Source organism: Trichomycterus rosablanca, chromosome 11, assembly GCF_030014385.1.
Source record: "Trichomycterus rosablanca isolate fTriRos1 chromosome 11, fTriRos1.hap1, whole genome shotgun sequence".
Classification (NCBI taxonomy): Eukaryota; Metazoa; Chordata; class Actinopteri; order Siluriformes; family Trichomycteridae; genus Trichomycterus; species Trichomycterus rosablanca.
This window is the reverse complement of record NC_085998.1, coordinates 34,643,854-34,671,780: the sequence shown is the minus strand read 5'-3', so window position 1 is coordinate 34,671,780 and position 27,927 is coordinate 34,643,854. Positions and strand designations below refer to the sequence as shown.

The 27,927-nt window shown below is 39.1% G+C and overlaps 1 protein-coding gene across 2 annotated transcripts in view; it reads right to left on the bottom strand.

The window, feature by feature from the left end:
• The window catches only part of tmtc2b (transmembrane O-mannosyltransferase targeting cadherins 2b), a 115,262-nt gene that overhangs the window by 23,053 nt on the left and 64,282 nt on the right, over positions 1 to 27,927 (bottom strand). The window contains exons 3-7 of one of the 2 annotated variants that reach the window (XM_063004797.1): positions 10,771 to 10,796; positions 7,901 to 7,907; positions 2,188 to 3,016; positions 1,927 to 2,041; positions 1,022 to 1,107 (exon numbers count right to left, since the gene is read on the bottom strand). In XM_063004797.1, the coding sequence (XP_062860867.1) occupies positions 1,022 to 1,107; positions 1,927 to 2,041; positions 2,188 to 3,016; positions 7,901 to 7,907; positions 10,771 to 10,796 (1,063 nt within the window). The remainder of the gene's footprint in view (positions 1 to 1,021; positions 1,108 to 1,926; positions 2,042 to 2,187; positions 3,017 to 7,900; positions 7,908 to 10,770; positions 10,797 to 27,927) is intronic. The other variant, XM_063004796.1, reaches the window with a different exon arrangement.

Genomic DNA, 27,927 nt, shown 5'->3' with positions numbered 1-27,927 from the left:
ATGTCATTTTTTTTAACCAAAGAGGAACTTGGAAACTAAACCAAATCTAAAGTCAACACACACAGATAGTGTTTTAACAACAGTTAAAAAGTGCTTAGAAAGTCAAAAAATAATTTATACTTCAACTCAAAGTTTAAACAGAACAAACTTAAATTGCATTGCAAAGTACCTATTGTGCATGTCACGATCAGTGATATATTAAATGTTAGTAGTTCCTTGTTGTACATGTGTTGAATGCAGCAAATACTGATGGATATAAAGACCTGAGTGACTCTGATAGCAGTTAGTTTGATATGGCACTGTGTTGAATTATCTCAAAAACATTAAGGGTTTCTCATCGGCATGATGGTGATTAAAAACCATTTCTAACAGGTTTGTCTAAAATCTCTCAAAGGTGTGTCAAGATCCAATAGCTATAAAGAGCACAGCATTTAATTTACATCCTTTTTATTATTCTAAAAATTAGTGACCTCGTGTCCTGTGGATGGGGGCACTGCCATCCTGGTCATGATTTTATTAAACGCATGAGATTGTCAGTCTAAATAACTTTGCATTAATTTGAAGTTACACTTTTCTTAAAGAGAACAAGTGAATCCAAAGAAAGCCAGCAAATGACCCCTATAGCAGGACAGAGCCACCAAACCTGAACATGTGCTCTTCTGTTGGTGTATGTCATAACTGTACTCCAATCATGAACACATAAACCAATTTGGTCTAGCCTAAAACTGTCACATCTTTGCACTGCATTAAGCATGGAAACAGTTTAAAACAAACAATATACTAATAGCTAAAATCAACTTCATTTAATTGCATGATGCAAACCACTAATCATTTGACCAAATCAGGTATTGATTCAATATTGATATTGTGGAATTGGAGCTAGTATCCAAGCTGAGTCAGCTAGTATCTGGGTGTCTAATTCATTTATTCAATAAAACTGCAGTAATGAACAGCCAGCACACTCAGATACACCCACACAGCTAAAGGATTTGAAATTGTCAATGAAAATAAGTGCACTTACAAGCAAGAGTTGGCCGGCTCCCGATGGCAAGCTTGTAGTAGTGGAGAGCATCCGAGAACCTGTTATTCTCCTGTAGGAGCAAACCCCTAAAAGTGAGAGGAAAAACACAATTCAGTGCTACTTATTATTGGCTGCATTCAAGCTCAGTTGGTTTTTTGTGCTCACAGCTGCAGCAAGTCTAGCTTTGGTTTCATTGTGCCGAAAAACATTTTTCAGTTTAGTAATATTAAAAAATGATAAACTATTAAGTCCAGTGGTCTGTTATGCTAACCCACCACCACTGAGATCTGGGTTTGAACCTTAGTTGTGTTGGCCAAAGCCTTAAGATTGATGGCACCCTGTCCAGGGTATTCCTGACTTGCGCCCAGTGTTTCCTATTGAAATGGACCTGTCATGACCCTGACCAAGATAAAGATCTATGAGCAACAATCAACCACTGGCAGTTGATGAACATCGTTTTAGGTTAAAAATGTCCCAGTATCCGACTGGTGAACAGAGTACAGTTTATTACAGTGCAAGTTCATCCCTGTTAAAATAATGTATTATACAATAATATTATACTGTATATAACAATAGACAAGCAGGTGTGTACTCTGATAGCCTGTAAATGTAATAAGGCTTAAAAGATAAATAAGGTAATCACTTTTTAAAAGTGAAAGGAGACGTTCACCTGGGGGTCATCACTACATTTTCACTAGTTTGTATGCTACAAGACCTTAACTAGAGTGTGGTATAAAATTCAAAGAAAGGGTTCACAGTAAAGCTGAATAGTCCCAGCAGCTCAGAGCTAAATGATTAATGAGGGTGCCGATACAGAGAAAGTTTGACCAATATAGATACAGAAAGTTTGCTTTAGTCAACCTGACCAACATGTCCTGCTTTATAAAGAATGCATTCTCACTTACAGGTTATACAGCATGTCAGCCATGTTCCTTCGGTAGTACAGGGCGTTCCTGTAGGCTTGCTCAGCCTCTGCTATCTTCTCCTGGTTCTTCAGGACATTTCCTAGGTTTCCCCAGGCTAAACAAAGACAAGAAATGAGTAAAATATAGTATTGCTGAGGAACTGTAACAGATGATTTTGTACACTATAAGGCATAAAGTAGTTACATCAACCAATTTCTGGAGTGAAACCATACGTTAAAGTGGACAGTATTTGCAACTGACCTTTAGCAGGGTTTACAGCTATCCCTGACTTGTACAGCATTTCCTCATTGTGCCAGTCCTGGTTCCTTAAAAATGTCTTAACTCCAAAAAGTAGCACCAGAGAAGCACCGCAGGCGAGCACCAGAGTCCTGGATGAGTTTGTCCTCATTCTTATCCAGAGTGCCCTCATCCCCACTGCCACCAGTAAACAAAAGCCCATGCTGGGGATGTAGAGAACCCGCTCTGCCACCACAAAGCCTACGTAAAAAAACAAGTTTGTGGCAGGGAGGAAAGGGATGGCCAACAAGCCTAATGAGAACACCACTACATTTTCAGTGGTGGGCAGTGAAGTCCTAGCTACATAGTGCTTTTTGCTTCCATTTCCATTTGTCTGAACAGAGTCTGAATCTGGAATCGAATGTTCATAGTCTGAATGATAAACGTGTCCATTTGTGCTGGATTTTCCATTTGCATCATGAGCTTTTCCATTCATCTCCTTCACCTTGCTTGGGTGACTGTAAAACCCAAACCATGCCAGTGCTAAAAGTATAGAGTAGAATGCCACTGTGTGGAGGTTCCTCCAATCGGTGATGGTCCTTAGTAGAGGCAGTGCGTCCATGGACCAATCGAAGCTCAGCATATCTGGGCAAAGAAGAAGCCATACATTCATGGCTGGCAGGTAGAAAAATGTTAGTGCCCGGGTTAGAAAACATGGGCAGTCTGCTGCAGGGTTGTCAGAGTTGGAGAAGTTTGGAGGTTTGTTGCCCATCCAGTAAATACGGCAGGCCAGCAGGAAGACGCCCCAGGAACCCAGCAGGAACACACTCAGCAGCAGATGCAAGTTCTTCTTCTGAAAAACAGAAAGAGAGCAGTTAGAGTCTGAATCCAGAAGAGATCAGAATCTAGAAAAAGGATGAGAAAAAATATTTAAAGAGCCAAAGTAGTTTTCTGGTTGGTTTAGGACCAGACATGAAATCTGACTAGAGCTTTAATGTAAAACTGAAGGAAAATATGAAACATAATCATGCATAATGTACAACCATGATCTATTCACAATACCACGCTCTGACATCATTCAAAATGTGATCTAACTTAAGCCAATTTTATTTCTGGGCAAGTATGTGATCACTGTTAAAAATCATATCATTTTATTCAATTTATTACAGTTAAAATCATAGCCATAAACTGGTGAAAAGTAAAACATGAATAACTGGTTACATGTGTTGGTATAATAGAATTTGTTTGTTTGTTTATTAGGATTTTAACGTCATGTTTTACTCTTTCGGTTACATTCATGACAGGAACGGTAGTTACTCATTACACAAGGTTCATCAATTCACAAGGTTATAGCGAACACAGTCATGAACAATTTAGTGTCTCCAATTCACCTCACTTGCATGTCTTTGGACTGTGGGAGGAAACCGGAGCTCCCAGAGGAAACCCACACAGACATGGGGAGAACATGCAAACTCCACACAGAAAGGACCTGGACCGCCCCACCTGTGGATCAAACCCAGGACATTCTTGCTGTGAGGCGACAGTGCTACCCACTTAGCCACCGTGCCGCCCTGGTATAACAGGATAAAACAAATATAATTTGTTTAAATTAATGCAACAAAACAAACAAAAATTCATGCAGGTCTAACTTTTGGGCGGTTGGTTGTTGCTGATACTATTTTTTTAATGCATTTTCTCCCCATTTTTCTCCCTCTAAGATGTAGAACAGTCAATTTGTCTTCCGCTGCTGAGAGATACCAGATTGCATCCGAGGAGAGCACGTTGCTGTACACGCCTCTTCCGACACGTGTACAGCCCTCCTCTTCTTGCCCATGCACTCTGCACAGGCGTCTCTTCTTCCAATCAGGGTCCTTACACAGCATATGAAGACCCACCCACCCACACACAGTCCGGCCCCCACCCTGCAGATACAGTGGCCAATTAGTATCTGCTGCGGGCACTGCCAATTATGCCTGCTAGATGGCGCCCAGCCGACCGGAGGCAACGCTGAGTTGCTGAGACTATTTAAATCTAGTATTAGTAGCACTAGTGCGAATTTACTATTAAAACCCGAAGTTACATTCAATTCTTAGTGGTTTATTTAATTCAGTAACAAACAACAATGATTACACATAGATAAAGAGTCTAATTTGCCTCATAATGAACACTTTATATGTATAACCTCTTCCGCACCACTACTGAACACCAATTTCTCCATCAGTTTGATGAATATGTTGGCTGCAGCGCCGTGAGTGAGGAGGAGTGAGGAGGACTTTCCTCCTCCAGCTCAGTAGCAGTGCCGCAGTATTGATTTCCTTCCTCCTTTTGTCATCTCTGTTTTACCCGGCGATGACAGGACAGCCCTCTCAGGGGGAATCTCCTAAAGAGTCCACTCTCTCCTCATCTAATCACGGTACCTAATCCAGCACAGTGGTAGTAAACATCTTCCCTTTGGCAGAAGCCTCAGCTTCCAGCCCTCTAACACAGTTAATGCTTTATATAAATGGAGTGACAGTGGAGCAAAGGACCTTCACTACTAATGTTTTATCAATTAATTATGTGTGTCTGTCTATTACTGAGAATACATTTCAATCAGCAGCATGCAACTGCATGGACAAAACATATTTCATATGCATGAGACAATCAACCAACAAAGTTTAAACTTTAAAATTTAAAATTAAATTAATAAATACAAAAATGTTGATGAACAATTAAAAACAGAAGTTGCACAGTATATGTGTCACACAGCATCATGGGTCCTTTAGGCCAGAGTTCAGATTTGGTACCAAGTAACCATCTTTCATGAGTTTTGCATGCTTTACCTGTAACTGTGTGAGTTTTCTCCAACCTCATAAAATATGCAGATAGTAGATTGAATGCTTAAGCCTTAAATTAATGGGTATGTTTGTGTTGCCCTGCAATAAACTCTCAAAATTGTACTCCACCACTTGCACCCAGTGTTTCCTTGTGGCACCAGACAAACTATAAATACATAATATACAATATGTGGCTGAAAGTATGTGTACACCCGACTACTAAGGGTGTCTAAAATTTGCAACCATTCGTTAAAACATTTCTTTGGCTCTTAAAACAAATTCCAATTAATTCCAAAGGTATACATTGAGGCTAAAGTTAGAGCTGTGTGCCTAAAACACCTGAACCATACAATTAAGAGGGGTATAAGGATTTAGTTAGTATATTTGTAATAAAGAATGTCAAGTGTACCTGAAAGTGACTATTTCAGCTTACAACAATAATTGTAATACACCAATTAAATTATTTGGATCATTTTAAAGCAATCTGGCAGTTAAATACATTTATACAACAAACTAAATCAGATAGATTTGTCATCCTATACTGTAACACTTACAGCTACAGTTTCCTCCCTAATACACTTCATCATTAAAAGTCTTTAAAGAACTGACACCCAAACGATGTAATAAAACCAAGAGAATAATTTAAACATGGTTCCCATTGCTGTAATCTCAGCCTCTACAGCTTTTATTAAGATTAGATTTTGAGACATAACCAGAATTTAGGTCTGCTTAGCCAAAAGAGCATCAGTGAGCATGAGCGCTGGCTCATAGGCTGCATTCTGATTCATTTCAGAAATGCTGAATAAGGTTGAGTTAATGTATCTGTGTGGGTATTTTTTACCCTGGACTCAGGGGTATAGTCATGCAGAGTCCAATGGCAATTACACCAATCTATACACACCCATGCTTGGCATTGTCTGTGCTTAATGTAGGCTGTGTGCAGATGCTTGGCCAGGAAATTCCAATCTATACAACTCCTGATAAATAGCTCTCGTGCTGACGCTGCTTTTACTTTGAGTTTCTAAAAGCTGTTAAACAATCTGCTGACTTAAAAATACAAAAGAGCACGTCAGATTATTAATTTGGTGGCATTATGATTGAAAGACTGGAGACTTCTTTGTGCCCACATAAATAAGGCTAGTTTGACTGTACCCGTTACAAAGTAAATGGAAAAGTGGTCTCTTAGCCAAGGTCAAAATGGAAACTCAAAATTATGTCCAGATGGTCAGATGTAGCCAAGTGGCACATAAAAACAAGTCTGTCAAAAACTAGAAGCTGCTAGAACACAGGTAGCACTGTCTACACTCAAGCAAGCTCCACACTGTCATAGAGCTCTTGGACAAGCCATTACTTCTGATTTTTTGCTATTTTATTTATTCATTTTATCCCCTTTCCTCCCAGTTTAGCGTAGCCAATTTGTCTTTCGCTGCTGGAGACCCTGGTCGCATCCGAGAAGGGTATATGTGCCTGACACATGATCCCTCTGATGCATGTGCAGTCCACTGACTCCCTCTTATTTGCCCATACTTGGCAAGCAGGTTTCGCTAACCAGGCAAGGGTCCTTACACAGCATCAAAGACCTCACTCCCTTTCCAGTCCGGTCTTTTCCCACCCAGCAGACTTCAGTGGCCAATTATGTCCACTAAACTGCCAACTGCACCTGCTAGGGAGCGTCCAGCTGACCAGTCACTACTTCCATTTTGTGATCAGTGATAATATATCCCTTTATTAAAAGCTCACAAACCAGAGTTAATAACAGTCTCCTTATATAGTAAATAACGTATATGACCTGAGACACAGCTTGTAAAAACAATGGCAGAGAATTCTAGAGATGATCTGACAGTGAATGTCCACATTTGTAGGACATCTCCAGGCTACTCTGCAGTAACAAATATGCGTCCCAAAATAACATGAAATGGCTAAGGTTATAGGTTGACACAGAAACCTGCCAGCCAGAAACGTTTCGTCCCTGACCTGCTCCCTAGAGGAGGTCGGTTTTAATCCTCCAGATGCACAGAAACTACACAGACAAGTAGGTAAGCATAAGTGCTAAGTATAATGACAGCTTAGTGGTAAAGACACACACAGATAAAACACACATGGTATGGAATGTGTAAGCCCCTCTGGAGAGGAACTAATTAGAGAATCATTAGAAGCAGCATTATGTAGGTTTAAACTGGAACCATCATTCTGCTGTGTTTTTTTAGCAGTATCCAATAACCACCCGGTGTATTTGAGGATCGCAATGTATATGTTAAGTATCTGTGCTGATTGGTTTAGAATTAGTACCTGTACATCCACATTGAGGACGCATTCTTACCAATTACATAAATCCAAATGTTGGATGGATTTTCTTTAATGAAATCCTTTCTGTAGCAACGGCATGCGACGGGAATGGCTCCACTTACTGCACTGCTCAGACTTCAAAGACTGACCTGGCCTCGGGAAATCATGTTCGACTATATAAGTAATACTGAGAGCATGATTATCCTCTAATGCTCCACAGGTCCACAAACAAAGAAGATCAGATAGGGTAAAGACATGCCCTGCGAGCCCAAATTCCACTGAGGAAAGAAAATTCACTAGGAAACTTTCCATGTAGACTCGATCAAAAATGTTTTACTGCAATTGCAAAAGTTACAGAAGTTCAGAGAAGGTTGGATTTTGTGCAACTGTGTTGTGCATAATTACTTTTTATCTGGTGGCTGCAGGCAGTATTCACAAACAGCATTTTTATACAAGTCAGAATGTCAGGAATTTACAACTACTTAAACACGACATGTTTGACAGTCTTTACATTTCTTTCTTTTTTTATGCATTTTCTCCCGATTTTTAGCGTGTCCAATTTTTACCCAATTGCATTATACTTCCTCTCTACTGGTGCTGACCCCTGTCCCTGATTGAGGAGAGCGAACTGACACACGTCCCCTCCGATACGTGAGCAGTAGCCGACTGCATTTTTTTACCTGCTCCAGCCAAGTTCATATGCAATCAGCCGTGTGCACGGAGAGCCACACCCTGATCAGCATTATTCCTCTACTCTGTGCAGACGCCATGAGCCAGCCAGCAAAGGTCAGTATTGCATCAGTTATGGGTCCCTATCCGGCTCCCTAACCCTGTATGAACAACAGGCCAAACGTTGTTCATATAGCCACCCAGCCTAGCCGCATGGCAGAGCTGAGATGCGATACGATGTATTCGAAATCTCAGCTCTTGTGAGCTAGCATATTTTACCGCTGTGCCACCTGAGCGGCTAGTCTTTAAATTTCTAATGATTTTTGCAACTGTTCTATTTCTGTGTTTGAATAACTAATACCTACAATTTTATCCAAAAGAACTGTAAGGAATTTCTTTCATGTCTTTATTACGATCTGAATTTCTGCTGGATCAATTATATACTGTAATTATTTATTAATTATGATCTTCTTGTCATGTTTTACACACTTTGGTTACATTCATGACAGGACAGATAATCACTGGTTACACAAGGTTCATCAGTTCAAATTTAATGTCATGAACAATTTTGCATCTCCAATTCACCTCACTTGCACGTCTTTGGACTGTGGGAGGAAACCGAAGCTCCCAGAGGAAACCCACACAGACACGGGGAGAACATGCAAACCCCACACAGAAAGGACCTGGACCACCCCACCTGAGAATCGAACCCAGGACCTTCTTGCTGTGAGGCAACAGTGCTACCCACAGAGCCACCAAGCCATCCTGTACATACAGTAATGATGCAGCTTTATGTGCACTAGACTCCTGCCCTACAGGTGCTCCCATCTCGTCCTACAGTCCAAAGACATGCAGTCAGGTTAACTGGAGATACTAAATTGTCCTTAGATGTGTGTGTGTTAAGGTGGGAATGTGTGTATGTCTGCCCTGCCATGGACTGGCGCCGTGTCTAGGGTGTTTCTGTGTGACCCATTGAGAGCTGGGATAGGCTCCAGCACCAAACAGATCCCCCCCTCCCCTGTGACCCTAATTAAGATAAGCGGTATAGAAAGTAAGTAAGTGATATAAAGTAAGGATTGGTAAAATACCATTAGTCCTGGACACCATGGCTTATAAAATAGATTTTGTAAATCTACATAGTTGTGTGTAGTTGTAATCCATATTACCATTGTGTTTACCCAACACCCTTTAAATAACTAATCTGAACCTCACATGAATAGGTCAGGTGGCCCTACTAATCTGGTCATTCTTTTCACCAAAAACCCACAACAGCTTATTTCACCGGTGGTCTCGGCATGTGAGAGTGTGGAAAGCACTATGTCGTAGTGCCAGCAGGGTCATGAGGCTGTGTTAATACTCGCATGCCGCTCAAGATGCTTGGCAGATTTATGAGGAGACTACAGGTCTGGGATCACATCGGCTCAGGGGGCCCAGCAGGGATATAACACCATGCTCACGATGTTTAGCCTACAGATACTAGGATTTCAATTTGTACATGTGTGTATGTGTGCATATATATGTGTGTGTTTAGTGTTTGAAAAGGAATTCAGTGTTGAATCAAGTTGAATAGTCACATAATAGATATAAGCCTAGAGGCTTAAAAGGTACATCAATGCAAACCAAAATTCTGGATGGAATTATGGGATTTGATGTGTGCTGCTGACATATCGGCAGTAGTGCAGCGAATGTGGCCAAGAACACTAAGTATGAATACTTTTACCAAAAAATATACTTATCCTTGTAAAAATACGCTAGTTTTAGATAATAAATCTTGTAGCAAGGTAAAAATTATTAAGGTTTTTGTGCTGTTTTCAGGCAACTATTGCACAAAACGTGGAAAGTCTGCCCAAAATAAACAGTGAAAGTTCCCTGTTTAGCTATTTAGTTTAATTTACCAAGATTAGAACAGAAAATAACAGAATAGAATAGAATGCCTCTGTTTGTCATATATACATATACGTACATGTGTACAGTACAACAAAATTGTATGGCGCCCCAGGCGCAGAGAGGGCTAAAGGCCTTGCTCAAGGGCCCAACAATGACTGCATGGCAGAACTGGGATTCAAACAACCTTTCGATTGATAGCCCAAAGCTCTACCCACTAGGCTACCACCGTCCAATTAGGACAAACAGCTACAAATGGTTTTACATGTAATTATGTTCGCCTCCAAAAACCAGGTATAAACAACTTACACTTGTGTAACTCAAAGATGTTGCCAGACTAGATTTCCCCAGATATTTTCATTAAATAGTTCCTTCATAACCACAAAAGTGAGTCTTTTGGGCATTTAACACATACAGTAGGTTAATTATATACTGAAATATAAACAAGAATTGATCTACTCATTTATTCAAGAGAACGTAAAGACAACGGGTCAAAAATAACCACAATAATGCAAAATTCTTTGTGGTGTCTGAATACTTTTTATTCTTTTCTTAACACATATCTTTGTTAACGCTTATACTCACATACAAATACATTGTGGACAATTTTTAAGTGAATGTATGAGCTAAAATATCTAAAATAGCAAACAAAAATGGAATCGTTCTTTCTCCTCACTGTGTTAGGATATTAAAACCTACAATGTGCACAATATTCCCATTAGAACAGCATTTGAGATTCAGCCACAGGTAGCTTTGTTTGGATGTGCTCGCCCCCTATACTGAAAGAAAAAAACTAGCTATACATCCTGTTCTTGAGTCTTATAAGGTACATAAGGGAGATAATCTTAGGGAGTTCAAGAGAAGCTTTATTGTCATTTCAGCTGTATACAAGTACATACTGAAATGTAACTATGTTCCTCCAAGACCAGGGTGCAACATAAAACAGAAGTGCAATAAATACAGGAGACATTGTCTAATCTAAAGAAACTGAGGGGGACGGGACCAAAGACAAGAGAAGTGTTGGCCAGTACATGGTACTAAGTGAGGTAAAAAAACTTATTTTGATATACAGTTAAAAGCATAGGGTTTATATAGCAGCAGATATTAATGAGTAAGATAGGCAGATTTTAAATTTAAATTTTACTAATCAATTTGGTGGGTACAAACAATGTTGGAGGGGGTAATGCAACAGTTTGTAATCTATGAGTTGCCTAAATTGTAAGAATCATGCAAAAATCTGACTTTATGACAACATTAGAACCTGTTGGCATCTTGCCGATACACCGCATGACCACGGAATGAGTAAATGTGTCATTTCCAGTCTGCCTGGCCTCTGATGCTGAGAGGACCTCTGCTTTTTAACCACATCCATATGTGTGCTTACAACTCACGAGTTATGTGTCTAAGCTAAAGAAACCGCTGAACAGTATCAAACACTAACAGCGCTTCTTTAACAATGACCTGGCACGCAATGTTCTCACTGTACACTTAAACACACACTTCCCAAAAGTGACAGACACTTAAAAAATTTGATAATGCCACCATTTGTCCAGGGTACAGCCAGGATGCCGGGGTGCCTGGTGTCTGGGGTGGAGTCCAAATGTCAGTCAAACCCATCTCCCGAGTAACCAAACTGGTGCATCTCCGATGAGATGAGGCCGCCGTTCTGAATGACAAACTCTTGAAAACACAACTTCAATTATGGGCACAGCGAGGGGTGCGAAGGAGCCCTGCCACAACAGCCTCTTGGGGCCTGCTGAGGAATTCAAGCACTGTCCCTTTTGTCTATAATCCAGTTTAGCTTGAAATAAGTGGTTTAGCATAACCCAGTAGGAGGGAAAGAGGCCCTTTCATCCCCCTTTTCAGTCTTTTTGTAATTCGGCCTCAATCAGTTTTAAAATGAAACAATTTAGCTTTTATGAAGCAACCATGTGAGGATAATGTCTTTAGAGATGAAGTGCAAAATAGAACAATTAGAAACAGGGGGCAAATGTTTTTTCTTTTTTTATTTTCTTTCATTCGCTGTAGGTCGAAAGTGGATTGATCAAAATTCAAAAGAGAACAGAATACTGTACAGCTGGCAAAGTTCTGCTTCAACTCATCTGGAACAAAATTTCAAAAATAAGTTACTAAGGGCCATTAAGAATGTGTAATTCAGCACCACCACAGAATTAATTCATCTTCTTACAGTATTCATTTAAAAGAAAAAAAAGGGAATATCCAGAACAATAGACTTGTTTCTGCCACATTTCTGGAAAATCCTTTCACTACATTTTGGAACCTGTCTGCTGTGGATTAGCAACAAATGCATTAGATATTAAAAGTGTGTGTAAGGCTATAAACTATTTCTTCATGGACTTTATTCTGTACATGTATCTGGGGCATAGTTATCCCAAAGGAAAAATGCATTCCCCATACTGCGACCACAAAGCTGAAAGCATGCAGTTTTCTTCAGGCAGAAAATTCTCTATAAAACTACTGTGTACTGTAGTATTAGTAATTCCCTTCAGTAAACTAATGGTTTGGGAGCCCAAACCTTAAAAATACTCCCAGACCAGTGTTTCCTTTATCACTATACTTGGCACTATGCATTCAGGTGAGCAGTGGTGTGCTTTACACAACTACATGCTGATCTTAGATTCATGCTCAGTATTTTAGTCGTGGTAACTAAATAAATAAAGCTTCTGACAGTCAGTTCTTACACCCAGAGTCAGTTTGAAACTTAAGGTCTTACAGGGTCTGACTTTGCACGAATTCTTCTGTTCACTAAAAGGACAATACATTTGGATTGATTGTATAATATTGTATCATATAATTGTCAGATAAAGTCATATGATACAGATATGATATGAAAATATGCTTTAATACTGCAGCGAGATCTGAATTCAATGCTAAGCCTATTTTTAATACATTCACTTTGAATTCAATTTTGGTTGTCTACTGATGTGAAGTGAGGTTGGAAACTTGGCAGTGAGAGTTGCACCCAGGGACAGATGATCTTTACATATAAAATTTATACAGGTTTTAGCACTTGACCGTTCTGAATTTTAAGATGACAATAAAAAAATACTTTCAGTGATCCTGCCAGAATTTAATGGACAGATTTATAGAAAAGGTGGTATCCTATGAATGTGTTGATGGCATTTCAGCACAACTTAATCATCCTGCCACTGATGGCCTATTGAGACAGATGCTATAGCTTTTCCGTAATATTTGAGTAAAAATGATTTTAACAGAGGTGACAGAAAAAGAAGAAACACCTGTTAAAAATGCACACTGTGCAAACTTTTGCAAATGTTACATTTAGAAACATACTTTTTTCAGCATCATACACTGGAGTCAATCGTTTCATTTTCAGCATCTCAGAAGCTTTCATTCAGGCTGTTTATGTGAACATTAAGTTATTAAGTAAAGGTAGCGATAGTATTAAAGCCATGTCGGGTAATTAACCCAAGGTCTGAGTGTGCTTATTATCTTAACGAGGCTTCTGAAATGAACATGCAGCTATAATGGAACTTCATAAACGCTGAACTATTCCCACAGTGCTCTGGTCTATGGAACAGTCATGGAGGACAGATTGAAATAAATGTAAACAGAAGTGTGTGGTGTGCAATGAAAAGCTTTGTTAAAGAGAATAAGGTCTAAACCAAACTCGTTGACTTTTTTATGCATTTTCGTCCAGTTTTTACCCTATTGTGTTATGCTTCCTCTCCACTGGTGCTGACCCCCGCCCTGATTGAGGAGAGCGAGACTGTCACACGCCCCCTCTGACACGTGAGCAGTAGCCAACTGCATTTTTTCACCTGCATCTTTTCACCTGCAGATCAGCTTTGTACACGGAGAGCCAGACTCTGATCAACGCATTATTCCTCGACACCATCAACCAGCCAGCAGAGGTCCTAATTCGTTATCAACCTTCAGTTTTACTTTCCTGTTGCATTCTGTCTTGTTTTATTTGGGCTAGAAGGGCTCAATATGTTTGTTTGTTGTCAGTGACTTGTGTGAGACTATTTTTTTAAATTCATTTTTACGTCTTAGTAATTGATGGATTAAGATACTTTATCTTCCATCCACTTTTGGCCACAGAGTGCACCAACAGTAGATTAAACTGCACAGCAATATGTGCTCATGTTACTACAGTTTGTGGCTATTGAGGATATGTCTTCAATGTTGCAATCAGGTTCTAATTCTTGAAAATACAGAGAAACAGGGTGGATCAGTGAGTTTAACCCTCAGCAACTAAAAAGTCAGACTTATCTCCCTGAGCTAAATCTTTAAATATTAGCAAACACCTCCAGCACCTCAGCAAATCTCTGGCAAAAGCCTGCACAAATCTAAGCCAGACAAAGAGCAGATATGGCAGGGAATTAGTCAGTGATAAACAGTGACATTTATTAGTGCAAAGTCTGAGATAAGCTACATAAAATAAATACAAGGGCTTACAGAATGTTTAATCAGAAGCTTTTACTCGAGGAATGGGCTTAGCTATAGTGAACACACTCACGTCAAAAGCAGCTCTAATGCTGGCTGGCACAGAGCTTTTGTATATACACTTACTTACACTCACATTAAAAGACGATTGGCACTGAATTTACACACGTACAGCATTTAGGGCTTGAGAATGACTGAGAAAATGGCTTTAGATTTTTTAGAGCCTGAATGCAACTGAACAGTCTTTAAATTTACTGGGCGAATTGTCCATGAACCATAACAACAAAATCAACAATGGCTGCGGCACAGAACTACATGCCAACAATTACCTCACGCTAAATTACAGGCAATTATGCAGGACTTAGCTTATCTTCATCAAATGAATTTATACTGGCAACTCTCACAACCAAATGATATCCTCGTAAAACTAGCAATTAAGGAACCAGTTCTTTAGTAACAGCTTAGAAACTCTGTAATGTTTTTATTATTATTATTGCATGTTAATCACATTAGAACACAGCTTGGAATGTAACGTACCAGTTATTTCTTATGATTAAACCACTACGTAATTTGTTAAAAGCAAATAAATTGTAATAATCTGTTGGGTCAGAAATATACATACAGCACATCTAATATTTTGTTATATGAGTGTGAGCTCTTTTCTATCTCAGTAAACTGCTTCTTAAAGTCAATAACAAGCTTCTGGAACAACTCTTGTTGGCTCTTTGACCACTTAACTTGGCAGAATTTAAACAGTTCAACCAAACTTTAACCGCATATTCTCAACAGGGTTGAGGTCAGAGCTTTGAGAGGGCTATTACGTAAGCGTAATAGGCCTGATTTAGTTATAATAAAACAGTTTTGACGAGTGTTTTGGGTCATTTGATGCTGGAACACCCAATTTTGTCCAAGAATCAATACTTGGTTGATGATTTGCGGCAGTGGTAAATATTTTAAGGTAATCCAGTGCTACAGTGTCACTGGCAGGTTGTCACTGTTTGAACAGAACATCTCGAGAATACATCTATGATCTTCTTTCTGAGATCTGTCTAGACTTCTGTATTTTAATGTTTGTGGCTTAGACTAGGTGCAGGCAAATCAGCCCTGTTTATATGGGCAAATGAGTAAAACGACTTGTGAAATAAGTTGTGGATAAGTGTCTGCACCACCAAATTAATAATGTGAGTTGCTGTAATAATGTACTGCTTGTTTGCATTGAAACAACACAATAAAACTGAAAAACAAATCATAGCATCTGACGGCATTCAACACAGAACTTCAGGAATGGACTGGACAAGATTAATGACACCTTCTTAAAATTGCAAGACATAATTGGATTTCAATCACGTGATGCTCCTTTGATCCTCATTTGAACTTCAGTCACTAAATTCACCTGTAGCAAGTGATCGGAGCTGGAAATATAGAAATCACACAAGTATTAATACAAGAAAGTTTAAATGACTTAATGATCATTGTGTCTCGACATACAGTTACCCTAAATTGTCTTCAATTCAAAGCTTTGACTAGGTAGAATAGTCAGTCTTGAAGATGAAATAAATGTTATGTAGAATATTTAAACTTTGCCAGATCTGTCATCAATGACCATGTCCAGGGCCAAGTTCAATAATGAGCAAAAATCCTGCATAGTGTTTTCAAGAGAGCAATTGTTCAGTTCAGTTCCATTCAAGGTGACCAGCCAAAAATATGTGATGAATAAATGAATAATATCCGTTTAACCCAAACCATGGAGTATAAAACCTTACATCAACAAAATAAAGTGGAACATTCACGATTCACATAGGTAATATGCAAAGCATATGGCAGATCAAAAGTCTGAAATGAAGCTACATTGGCAACCAGTTTGCTTTTTCTCTAAACTACTCTCCATCCAGCAGCCTGCTCAGCCGTGGTTAGCAGCCGCGTCTATATCAGAGACAGTCAGAAGTTATTTCACGGTCATTATTCTACTTATACACTGCTCTTTTCAGGGTAGCCAAGGGAAATACCTGTGACTATGTATCAGTGTCAAGCAAAAAGAAGTAGCCTAACCACCAAGGTGGAGAAATTAAAAAGAAACATCTATTTCAAATGAACTTGATAAAGTTAATAGCAAAAATTTATTGAGTGTTACCAGAGAAAATCCTTCTTCTTGTGTGTTACTCCTTTGGTAATGTGGATTTAGCCAGGGTCCTCACTTCAGTATAATGAAAAAAGATGCTGATGCTGGCTTTCTAAAGACTAAAATGAAAAACGCCATGTTTGCACTTTTAATAATGATTTTATTTCCCCAACCAGAATGACTTCTGCATGGGGTTTTAAAAGTCCAGCACATTCAAAGCCCAATCCAATACTGGCAGCACTGACTAGAATTAAGCCTTTGCCAAGATCAAAACACATTACCCAGAAGATTTAAATAATGCAAGATTAAGCAGCACATTAGTAAGAAATGTGAATTGACAATGTGCAAATGCAGGAGAGAACTAAGCCGTGATTCCACTTAGCAACTCAGATGTCAGCTTGGTAGTTAGAAATGCATTAAGTAATTTAAGCTAAAAAAATTAACTAAAAAGCATTAAGTAATTTAAGCATTTAATGATTGTTCATTTTTAAACATATTTTAACTTTTTAATCACTTTTATATTCATTGTTAATTATTTGGTTTGATTTTGTTTCGCTTTAGATTTTGTTTGACAATCCTCACCCGCTTCGCCTATTCAATTACAGCCACCTGTCTGAAAGTGTAGGGCTAGCATGTGCTTTTTCAAAGCTGTCATTGTAGTAAATTTTATTTTTATTTAGGGTAATTGTTCATTCATTCATTCATTTTGTTATCTGCTTATCCAATTAAGGTCATGGAAGGGGGCGGGGGGATGCTGGAGCCTATCCCAGCTTTTCAATGGGCACAAGGCACACAGTAACACCCTGGACGGGGCGCCAGTTCATCCAGGGCAGAGCTCCTGGAGGAAACCCACGCAGACACGGGGAGAACATGCAAATTCTGCACAGAAAGGACCCAGACCGCCCCGTCTGGGGATCGAACCCAGGACCTTCTTGCTGTGAGGCAACAGTGCTACCCACTAAGCCACCGTGCCGCCCTATTTAGGTAATTATCTACACAAAAAATGTTAATTTGCTGCACTGTTGAAACCTTTTTTGAAAATGTCAACCACAGTTAGGAAGAAAACATTGATCATTTTAACCACTTTTACCTCGGATTATTCCATAAAAGTATTTTAAATATTAGTTACCATCATAAGTCAGAATACCCTGGACACCCCCCTAATTAAGATTCAAACCGGGATCTCAGCTGTGGTGGGCTTATGGAATAGACCCTAGTTCCTGTTAGCTTGACATGCACTAAAAAATTATAAAAAAAAAATCTGTCTTTATAACCCTAACTTTTAACATTTATATATTATAATAAATACATATTGTTGTTCTAGTTCAGACATAATAATGAAATCAACAGGAAGCATCATTACTGTCCACTAAATAATACTGATAACCTCTTGGACTGTGAGATAACCGAAAAGCCAGCGATGGAAAGAAAATAAAGACCATGTTTTATGATCCAAAAGCACAAACTGTAAATTCAAACCATGTGCTGCAGAATCTGTGTATAAGAGAGAATAGAATAGGGTGGGGGGGAGGGGGGGTAGATAAGACAGCGCCTTCTGTCTGAGATGATTCTGTGAAAAAAATAAAGAAAAAAAGGCAAAAATAGGGAGGGGAACATATTTTAATAATGAGTCTTTTTCTTGGATGTCTGATGCTAATCGTCTCAATTGTCCCTACAGCCTCGGCGTCTGTACTTACAGCATGATGGTTAGTTAGAGGAGCAATCTTCCATATAACAAAGATCTTAAAAAAAGACAAAATGCAGATATTCCCAGATGTGCTCACTGCAGTTTCCAGGACTGTCATGGAAGTGATTTGTTTAAAGCCTGATGCATCTTAAGCCTTTATTGTTTAAAAGAAATGTGGCTTTAGAACTGTTGAATTGCTTTTATAGGAAATATGCAGCCATATAAATGTTTCCCTCAAGTTGGTAAACTGATGGGAATCACAGATATGTTAAAGTTTGTCTTTATGCGGCTCAGCTTTTATTTTAATGAGCTATGTAAACATGTCTGAATAAATTTAATTACATGGTGGCTTAATCAGAATCTTAAACAGGAATCATGCTTCGTTTTACTTTCATATAAGAAATCATGGTCATTTATTGTCACATCAATGTAAATAATATGAATTCTAATGAACTGAGAAAGAAAGTTTACTAGTAGAGATAGACGAATCAGTGCTTTGCAAGGTCGATATCAACTGCTGTTTGCTGGTTAGCATAAACAATCAATGCTGACTCTGATACCGATCGCTGCTTGTCCGTTATCATAATTGGCCGAAGCCAATGTTTAAAAAGGATACGCCAACAACACAGATTATACACAACATGGTTTAAACTGTCTTATTACCAACTAAATGAACTGTTTTGTACCTTTACATGCACATGAACATTCATAAACAAGTCTCAAAATATTTTTACATGGGGTCTGCATAGACAAATTCAACACAACTAATGCATACTAAGTATAAATATGCATTCATACGTGTCCTAAAGGCACAGTGGCTTGGTGGGTCCTGGGTTCGATCCCCAGGTGGAGCGGCCTGGATCCTTTTTGTGTGGAGTTTGCATGTTCTCCCCGTGTCTTAGTGGGTTTCTCTGTGAGCTCCGGTTTCCTCCCACAGTCCAAAGACTTGCAAGTGAGGTGAATTAGAGATACAAAATTGTCCAGGATTGTGTTTAACATTCAAGACTTGAACTGATGAATCTTGAGTAACCAGTAACTACCGGTCCTGTCATTTATGTAACCAAAGTGTGTAAAACATGATGGTAAAATCCTAATAAATAAATAAGTGTCCTAAAAATACCTTTGAAGGTACCAACCCTGTAGAAAAAAAAGCCATTCTAGCACTTCCATTTTGAGAGTGTATGCAGAATGAAAGAAAGGGTCACAGCTTTAACCCTTGCAAATTGCACTCCATATATCAGGATCCAACATTCATTTATCAAATGTGCTAAAAGCAACAGAAAGTAAGGGAGGCTGTAGTGTGTAGATAAAACAGCTGCAGAATATCATCAATCCTTTTTGTGTCCATTAGCATAAATAGCTCTGTTTTCACATGTATAATCAGAGGGGATGGAAACGAGTACGTCCAATTATCTGATAATCCACCCAGCAGTCATTAATCATGCTTAAGCTGCTGTACTTGTTAAGGTAGTACTGATGTGTATGCATAAAGAAATGGATCATATAGATAGACCTGGACGGAGGATGAGCTATAATGATGAATGGGTTTTCCAAAGCACAACCCTGTGATTATCTCTCTATTTACTGCTGAATTGTTAAATAACCAAAGAGAACTTGTAACGATTTTCCTTTTAGATACAAAAATAAAATATTTAGCACTAACCTGCCTGCAAAGTCAAGTCATTTGCTATGAATGTGACATTTTTGGATCAGTACCAGTATTAGCCAATAACTTGTTATCAATGTTGTGCCAAAAATAAAAAAAACTGGATCAGGATCTGTTGATGCATGCTCAATAATCCAGGTACACAAATCCACAAAGTTGAATCAGTTGGATCAGGATGTTTCTACTCAGCAGAGAAACAACTGATTGATTCTACACTGATTTCATTACATAACATACACATTACAGATTTTAATCCATCAACCACGTATCCTATTTCTTGTTGGCTTGTTTCCGGCACAGTTGACTTAAGGTTACTGGCTGCAAATCCCAAGAAATACTTCAGTGATGGATATTTATTAGGGAGATTTAAATTGCAAACAATGCTGTACAATTTCAAAATCTGTTCTAAGTTGAAGTTAGACACAAATATTTTCCTTAATCGAACTATTTGTTAACCACATGTTGATGCTTGATTGTACAGATGCTTGATTACTGAGCCAACATTTGGCCATTTTCATGTGCAAAAAAGTATGAAGCTGATATACCATACACTATGTTAAATCAATGAATATCTAATCCCAAAATCCCAAACATTGTACAGAAATCATAAACTCAACAGTGCTGAAATTACTCATGTGCTGTCCAGTATTTGGTCATTTAAACTCTCCATTCGATTTATATGCAAAATGTGAGAGTAGGTGATTTGGCTGCTCAATATTATGCAGTAATTACTGAATAATGATTACAGCAGGAACTGCAGACTCAGGCAGCATCCCAAACGACTTCCTCTCCCACCTCACATTCACTAAGTGAACATTTGCAGTTATGAGAAGACGTCTCATGTGGAATTGCTTGGGGATCTGTAGCTAATAAGTAAAAAGGGCTACAAAACAACAGGCAAAAACATGACCTCCAACAGAAAATTGTTAAAATATGCCCGGGATACAGATCCTTACCGCAATCTTCAGGAAAAACATGACGTCTCCTTTATAGATCTTTATATAAAAGTAAATAGCACAGCCTAAAGCCATGCTTCTGCATCAATGTGAGGAAATTCAACACATGCATCTTCCAGTGAAACAAATATCAATTTCATTTATTTTTAATGTTAGACCCTAAATAAATATGTGATAAAGATCTTACATTTTAAAGGTCTGTAAGAAATCTTTTCCATAAATGTTTATTTAAATAAACAACTTTTCGTGCAGCGCTCATCATTAAACTTCACCTTTAATAGCAAACCAACAATGTTTTTGTAGCAGTGTGGAAAAACAGAAGAATTGCCAAGTCCTGCAGAAAAGCATTTTACTGCTCTGTGCTAGTAAACACTGATTGTAAAGTCATCCTGAAAAGCAACGTGTGCTCGTCAAGCTGCATTACGTCTACCTGAATTTAGAGTCTATTATTGAAAATGGGCCTATTAACCAGTTCCACACAGAAAATGAACATGAGAACATGAGAAAATGAGTTTAAATGAGCATAACAACAAGCTAACAAACAAATACAGAATGCTGCCAATTACAATTTTCTTAGCAAAGAAAATAACAGTAACACACAACACGTAGATAAACATTATGTCTACAATTATGACTACTATTACTCTGTTATTATAAGCTGACCTCTATTCACTTTTTCTGTAGTGACAGTCATTCAAAGAGATGATATTAATTATACTGATCATTATATAATGAGAGTTGTTAATATGAGTTATAATGTAAATGTATGTAAATGCTGTTTTGCATCAAGGTTACATACAACATGTGACAGTAACACCTTACAGATGATTTATTCAGCTATTACTTATTACTTGAACATTTTATCCTCAAAGTTGATGTTAGAAGCAGAAAAAATGGGCAAGTGTAAGGATTTGAGCGAGTTTGACAAGGGCCAAATTGTGATGGCTAGATGACTGGGTCAGATCATCTCCAAAACTGCAGCTCTTAAAGGGTGTTCCCGGTTTGCAGTGGTCAGTATCTATCAAAAGTGGTCCAAGGAAGGAATAGAGGTAAAGCGGCAACATGGTCATTAATGCACGTGGGGAGAGAAGGCTGGCCCCTGTGTGGTCTGATCCAACAGACGAGCTAATATATATATATATACAGTGTATCACAAAAGTGAGTACACCCCTCACATTTCTGCAAATATTTCATTATATCTTTTCATGGGACAACACTATAGACATGAAACTTGGATATAACTTAGAGTAGTCAGTGTACAGCTTGTATAGCAGTGTAGATTTACTGTCTTCTGAAAATAACTCAACACACAGCCATTAATGTCTAAATAGCTGGCAACATAAGTGAGTACACCCCACAGTGAACATGTCCAAATTGTGTCCAAATTGTGCCCAAATGTGTCGTTGTCCCTCCCTGGTGTCATGTGTCAAGGTCCCAGGTGTAAATGGGGAGCAGGGCTGTTAAATTTGGTGTTTTGGGTACAATTCTCTCATACTGGGCACTGGATATTCAACATGGCACCTCATGGCAAAGAACTCTTTGAGGATGTGAGAAATAGAATTGTTGCTCTCCACAAAGATGGCCTGGGCTATAAGAAGATCGCTAACACCCTGAAACTGAGCTACAGCATGGTGGCCAAGGTCATACAGCGGTTTTCCAGGACAGGTTCCACTCGGAACAGGCTTCGCCAGGGTCGACCAAAGAAGTTGAGTCCACGTGTTCGGCGTCATATCCAGAGGTTGACTTTAAAAAATAGACACATGAGTGCTGCCAGCATTGCTGCAGAGGTTGAAGACGTGGGAGGTCAGCCTGTCAGTGCTCAGACAATACACCGCACACTGCATCAACTCGGTCTGCATGGTCGTCGTCCCAGAAGGAAGATGACGCACAAGAAAGCCAGTAAACAGTTTGCTGAAAACAAGCAGTCCAAGAACATGGATTACTGGAATGCCCTGTGGTCTGACGAGACCAAGATAAACTTGTTTGGCTCAGATGGTGTCCAGCATGTGTGGCGGCGCCCTGGTGAGAAGTACCAAAACAACTGTATCTTGCCTACAGTCAAGCATGGTGGTGGTAGCATCATGGTCTTGGGCTGCATGAGTGCTGCTGGCACTGGGGAGCTGAAGTTCATTGAGGGAAACATGAATTCCAACATGTACTGTGACATTCTGAAACAGAGCATGATCCCCTCCCTTCGAAAACTGGGCCTCATGGCAGTTTTCCAACAGGATAACGACCCCAAACACAACCTCCAAGATGACAACTGCCTTGCTGAGGAAGCTGAAGGTAAAGGTGATGGACTAAACCCAATTGAGCACCTGTGGCGCATCCTCAAGTGGAAGGTGGAGGAGTTCAAGGTGTCTAACATCCACCAGCTCCGTGATGTCATCATGGAGGAGTGGAAGAGGATTCCAGTAGCAACCTGTGCAGCTCTGGTGAATTCCATGCCCAGGAGGGTTAAGGCAGTGCTGGATAATAATGGTGGTCACAAAAAATATTGACACTTTGGGCACAATTTGGACATGTTCACTGTGGGGTGTACTCACTTATGTTGCCAGCCATTTAGACATTAATGGCTGTGTGTTGAGTTATTTTCAGAAGACAGTAAATCTACACTGCTATACAAGTTGTACACTGACTACTCTAAGTTATATCCAAGTTTCATGTCTATAGTGTTGTCCCATGAAAAGATATAATGAAATATTTGCAGAAATGTGAGGGGTGTACTCACTTTTGTGATACACTGTATATATACTGATCAGCCATAACATTACCTCCACCTCCTTGTGTCTACACTCACTGTCCATTTTATCAGCTCCACTTACCATATAGAAGCACTTTGTAGTTCTCCAAATACTGACTGTAGTCCATCTGTTTCTCTGCATGCTTTGTTAGCCCCCTTTCATACTGTTCCTCAATGGTCAGGACCCCCACAGGACCACTACAGAGCAGGTATTATTTGGGTGGTGGATCATTCTCAGCACTGCAGTGACACTGACATGGTGGTGGTGTGTTAGTGTGTGTTGTGCTGGTATGAGTGGATCAGACACAGCAGCGCTGATGGAGTTTTTAAACACCTCACTGTCACTGCTGGACTGAGAATCCACCAACCAAAAACATCCAGCCAACAGCGCCCCGTGGGCAGCGTCCTGTGACCACTGATAAAGGTCTCCAAGATGACCAACTCAAACAGCAGCAATAGATGAGCGATCGTCTCTGACTCTACATCTACAAGGTGGACCAACTAGGTGTTGGTGTGTCTAATAGAGTGGACACGGTATTTAAAAACTCCAGCAGCACCGCTGTGTCTGATCCACTCATACCAGCACAACACACACTAACACACCACCACCAGGTCATTGTAACTGCAGTGCTGAGAATGACCCACCACCTAAATAATACATGCTCTGTGGTGGTCCTGACCATTGAGGAACAGTATGAAAGGGGGCTAACAAAGTATGCAGAGAAACAGATGGACTACAGTCAGTAATTGTAGAACTATAAAGTGCTTCTATATGGTAAGTGGAGCTGATAAAATGGACATTGATTGTAGAAACAAGGAGGTGGTCATAATGTTATGCCTAATCGGTGTATGTTTTGAGTGAATACACACCAGTTTGAAAAAAAAAGGCGGTCTTGGGTCCTAGTCTGACCAACCAGCAGAATCATCTCCCCTATGCATTCACATTTAGCATGGTATCACCACAGTGAAAGAACCACAGGGTCCAGCTGCTGCTCTGCTTAAAAAAAAACCAGAGTAAAGCAATGTAATGCATTATCCAGGCTGTACATTAAACTAATCCTCTGTATGTGTCAAAAGTAGCAGGAAGTGACTTTGGTTGACAGAAATTGTTTTTAATTGGTAAGCAATGACCAAAAGCTTTTGATAGCTCAACCGCGGCTGCCGTAAAAAGATCCCTACAGCTGTAGATATGCATACTCTGCTTTTTCTCCTAAAATACACTGACCACAAGATCCTGTTAACACAGCAAACCAGTAGATCAGAGTTTATCTTAACATCTGTGCTCATGTAAAGAGGGCAAAACATAAAGCTGTGGGACACTAACTTTATAGAATACATTTACATTAATCAGTGCATTACAATTGAGCATATACTGGTCAGCAAAGCCACAGTAAAAAGGCAAAAAAGGCTAGCGTGGTTGTCAGGCTATCATTATGCAGAGGAGAAAGCGGAGGTGTGAAAAATGGAGAAGTGTCCATTTAACACCGGCACACACAAAGAACATTTGCATCTGAATACCTACATGGACAAACTGGGAACAAATTATGTTGGGTTTAGTCTGGATTTGTAAGAAGCATGGGTGGCACCACCACTAACATACCAATGCTACACATTTTACATGTACAAACCTAAAAAAAAAACACCAACATGGCTTTTTTTCTTTTTCCTTCTGATTGATTTCACAGCTATCCACTGGATCAGGCACGCATACCCAATAAAATGAGTACAGAAGTACAGAGTACAAAATGCTAAAGGAGCAGTTAGAGTAATGCAGCGTCCTCCAGCCAAGCACACATTCTTTTCAAACGTGGAAAATAAAGCTGATTAGCGTGTCTGATTCTGTAAAGAAAATTTAAATGTAAGGAACCACTCAGTGGAGCAGTGAGTAGCTTGGTGACACTTGGCGTAGTGACATTTAGCTAATCCCTGGAAATGCTTGCCTGGGTTGCTTAGCTCCCATTGATCCTGAGGAAATAGACACAAGAAGGTTTCAGTAAGATTAATCCGCCTGTGCCGTTTGGTCCAACAGTAAATGGGTAAATGTTATATCCTGAACACGACGTATCACTAGTTTCATAGTAATTATTCTATTATATCTCATGTTTCTATCTGGATCAGCTGTGGTACCATGCAGTACAAGCACTGTACAATGCACATGTATATGATATACAGCAGAAATCAAAGGTTTGCAAACATTGACGACTGACCTGTACATGTGTATTTGTAGACACATGACCATGAGCTTGCTAATGACCCCAACTTAAAAAGCATGGCAATGCCATACAGCGTAATCTCACCGTATTTATTTCCAGGTATAATAGCCTTTACAATTCTGAGACGGCTTTCTACAAGATTGTAGAGAGTGGACATTTGTTCCCATTTATAAACAGCATTCCAATTCATCCCAAAGGAAGAAAAGCCAAATGAAAAAAGTAATTGAACCTTTGGTTGCTAAGTCAACCAGTTTACGAAATAATTAAAAAAAGTAAGCCAAAGAAGCTTATTAAACCCAATTCCAGCAAGCCCTATTAATAGTACCTATTTTAAACCCTACAATCAAAGTCAAGCAGTGTCACTGGAATCTAACTGCCACTTAGATTAAATAAATGTATTTGTTTATTAGGATTTTAACATGTTTTACACACTTTGGTTACATTCATGACAGAAACGGTAATTACTCATTACACAAGATTCATCAGTTCACAAGTTTAATGTGAAACAGAGTCATGGACAATTTTGTACCTCCAATTCACCTCACTCGCACGTCTTTGGACACAGGGAGAACATGCAAACTCCAAACAGAAAGGACCTGGACCGCCCCACTTGGGGATCAAACCCAGTACCTTCTTGCTGTGAGGTGACAGTGCTACCCACTGAGCCACAATGCCGCCCGATTAATTAAATGTAATGTAAGGAGGAGGTTTATGGATGTAGTGAAGGAGGACATGAAGGTGGTTGGTGTTACAGAGGAGGATGTTCAGGACAAGGAAGATGGAGAAAAAACAATCCGCTATATTGACCCTTAATGGGAGCAAAGAAAGAAGAAAAAAAATGGGAATAACAGTGTTTTAAATAACAAGTTCTAAGCTTTAAATGAAGCATAATAATTAATACAACTTTTCTTAATTATTGATAACTATTATAATAAAATGCTGAATATTTATTGTCGTCAGTTACATATAAGATGAGATGAGATACACTTGAGGAAATTTACTTGTTACAGCAGTATGAAAGAAAGGTAAAAAACAGTTATTTACACTAAAAGGATTGTACTGTGATGTAAAAGTGATGTACTTATATTATCGTAAATATATTATACACATGAAAATATGAATAATATATTACATATGGCACTTTTTGTATTGCACTATAGGATATGTAAATGTAGATTTAAGTAATATATTACACATTGTTGTAAGACCTGATAGCTGGGAATGAAATATAAAAGATATAAAATCCTGCAAATATACAGCAGGATTTAATAATTTTATGACATATGTGAACGTCTGCCCCCATTTTTAAATCTTTTTCCTTGTAATAGACGATGAGAAGCAACATTTGGCTCTAATTCTTCTGTATAAGCTTGTCGAGTTACAGCCCTCACAAATGTCAGTCCGCAGACTAAACAGATGGGACAAGCTAATGAAGTCCTCAGTGACAGGAGTTATCCCACTTCAAACAAACTACTAGACATATAGCATGGTAAATATGGTGAAGAGAGATAGAAAAGCGATTTCCAGCTGCTGACAGAGATGCCTTTGCACCTCAGTGTTCTGAGTTAGGCTTTGATCACATCATGTTTAATGTGTTTCCCCACCAGCTTCATCCTGTGAGCAGAAAGAGCTGGTGTGTCAGTTTTACACTTCAGGTTGTCAGTGTCAGTGATGATTCATTTATTGCGGTACTTACATTTATGTGATAATTCTGGCGGCTTTTTTTATACTCAGCTCCAAGATGTCAGTAGATGACTTTGATTTTCTTCTGTCTTGGTGCTAACAGCCTGAAATTTACCACACAAATGTGCTAAAAGACATCGGCACTCCTGTCAGTGACATTGGTACCCCTGTCAGTGTCATTGGGATGAACTGGATATTGCTTGCAAGCTAACTAAATAATTACAAATTTCCACAAACACCAACAAGTTTACAGGTAATCTGATTATAAACTAATAAACAAACTGTGGTGCTACATGAGTCAATATTCCATTTTTTTTCTCAAGAATTACTATTTATAAATAATACATCAGCTTGCTAGTGTATTAGAAGCCCCGGTCTCCTATTACCATGTGCATCTTGTTTGGTTTCGATGTCTGTTTCCCACGCCCTGTCTCCACCAAGTCTGTTTGTTTACTGTGCACACTTGTTTCTCATTGTATTTGTAATTAGCATTTGTATAAATACCTCATTTTCTGGTCAAGTTTTGCCGTTAAATGTGCGTACAAAGCATTTCTATACCATTTCTATACGTTTTCCTAGTTTGCATTTTCGATTGGTGATCCTGATTCGTA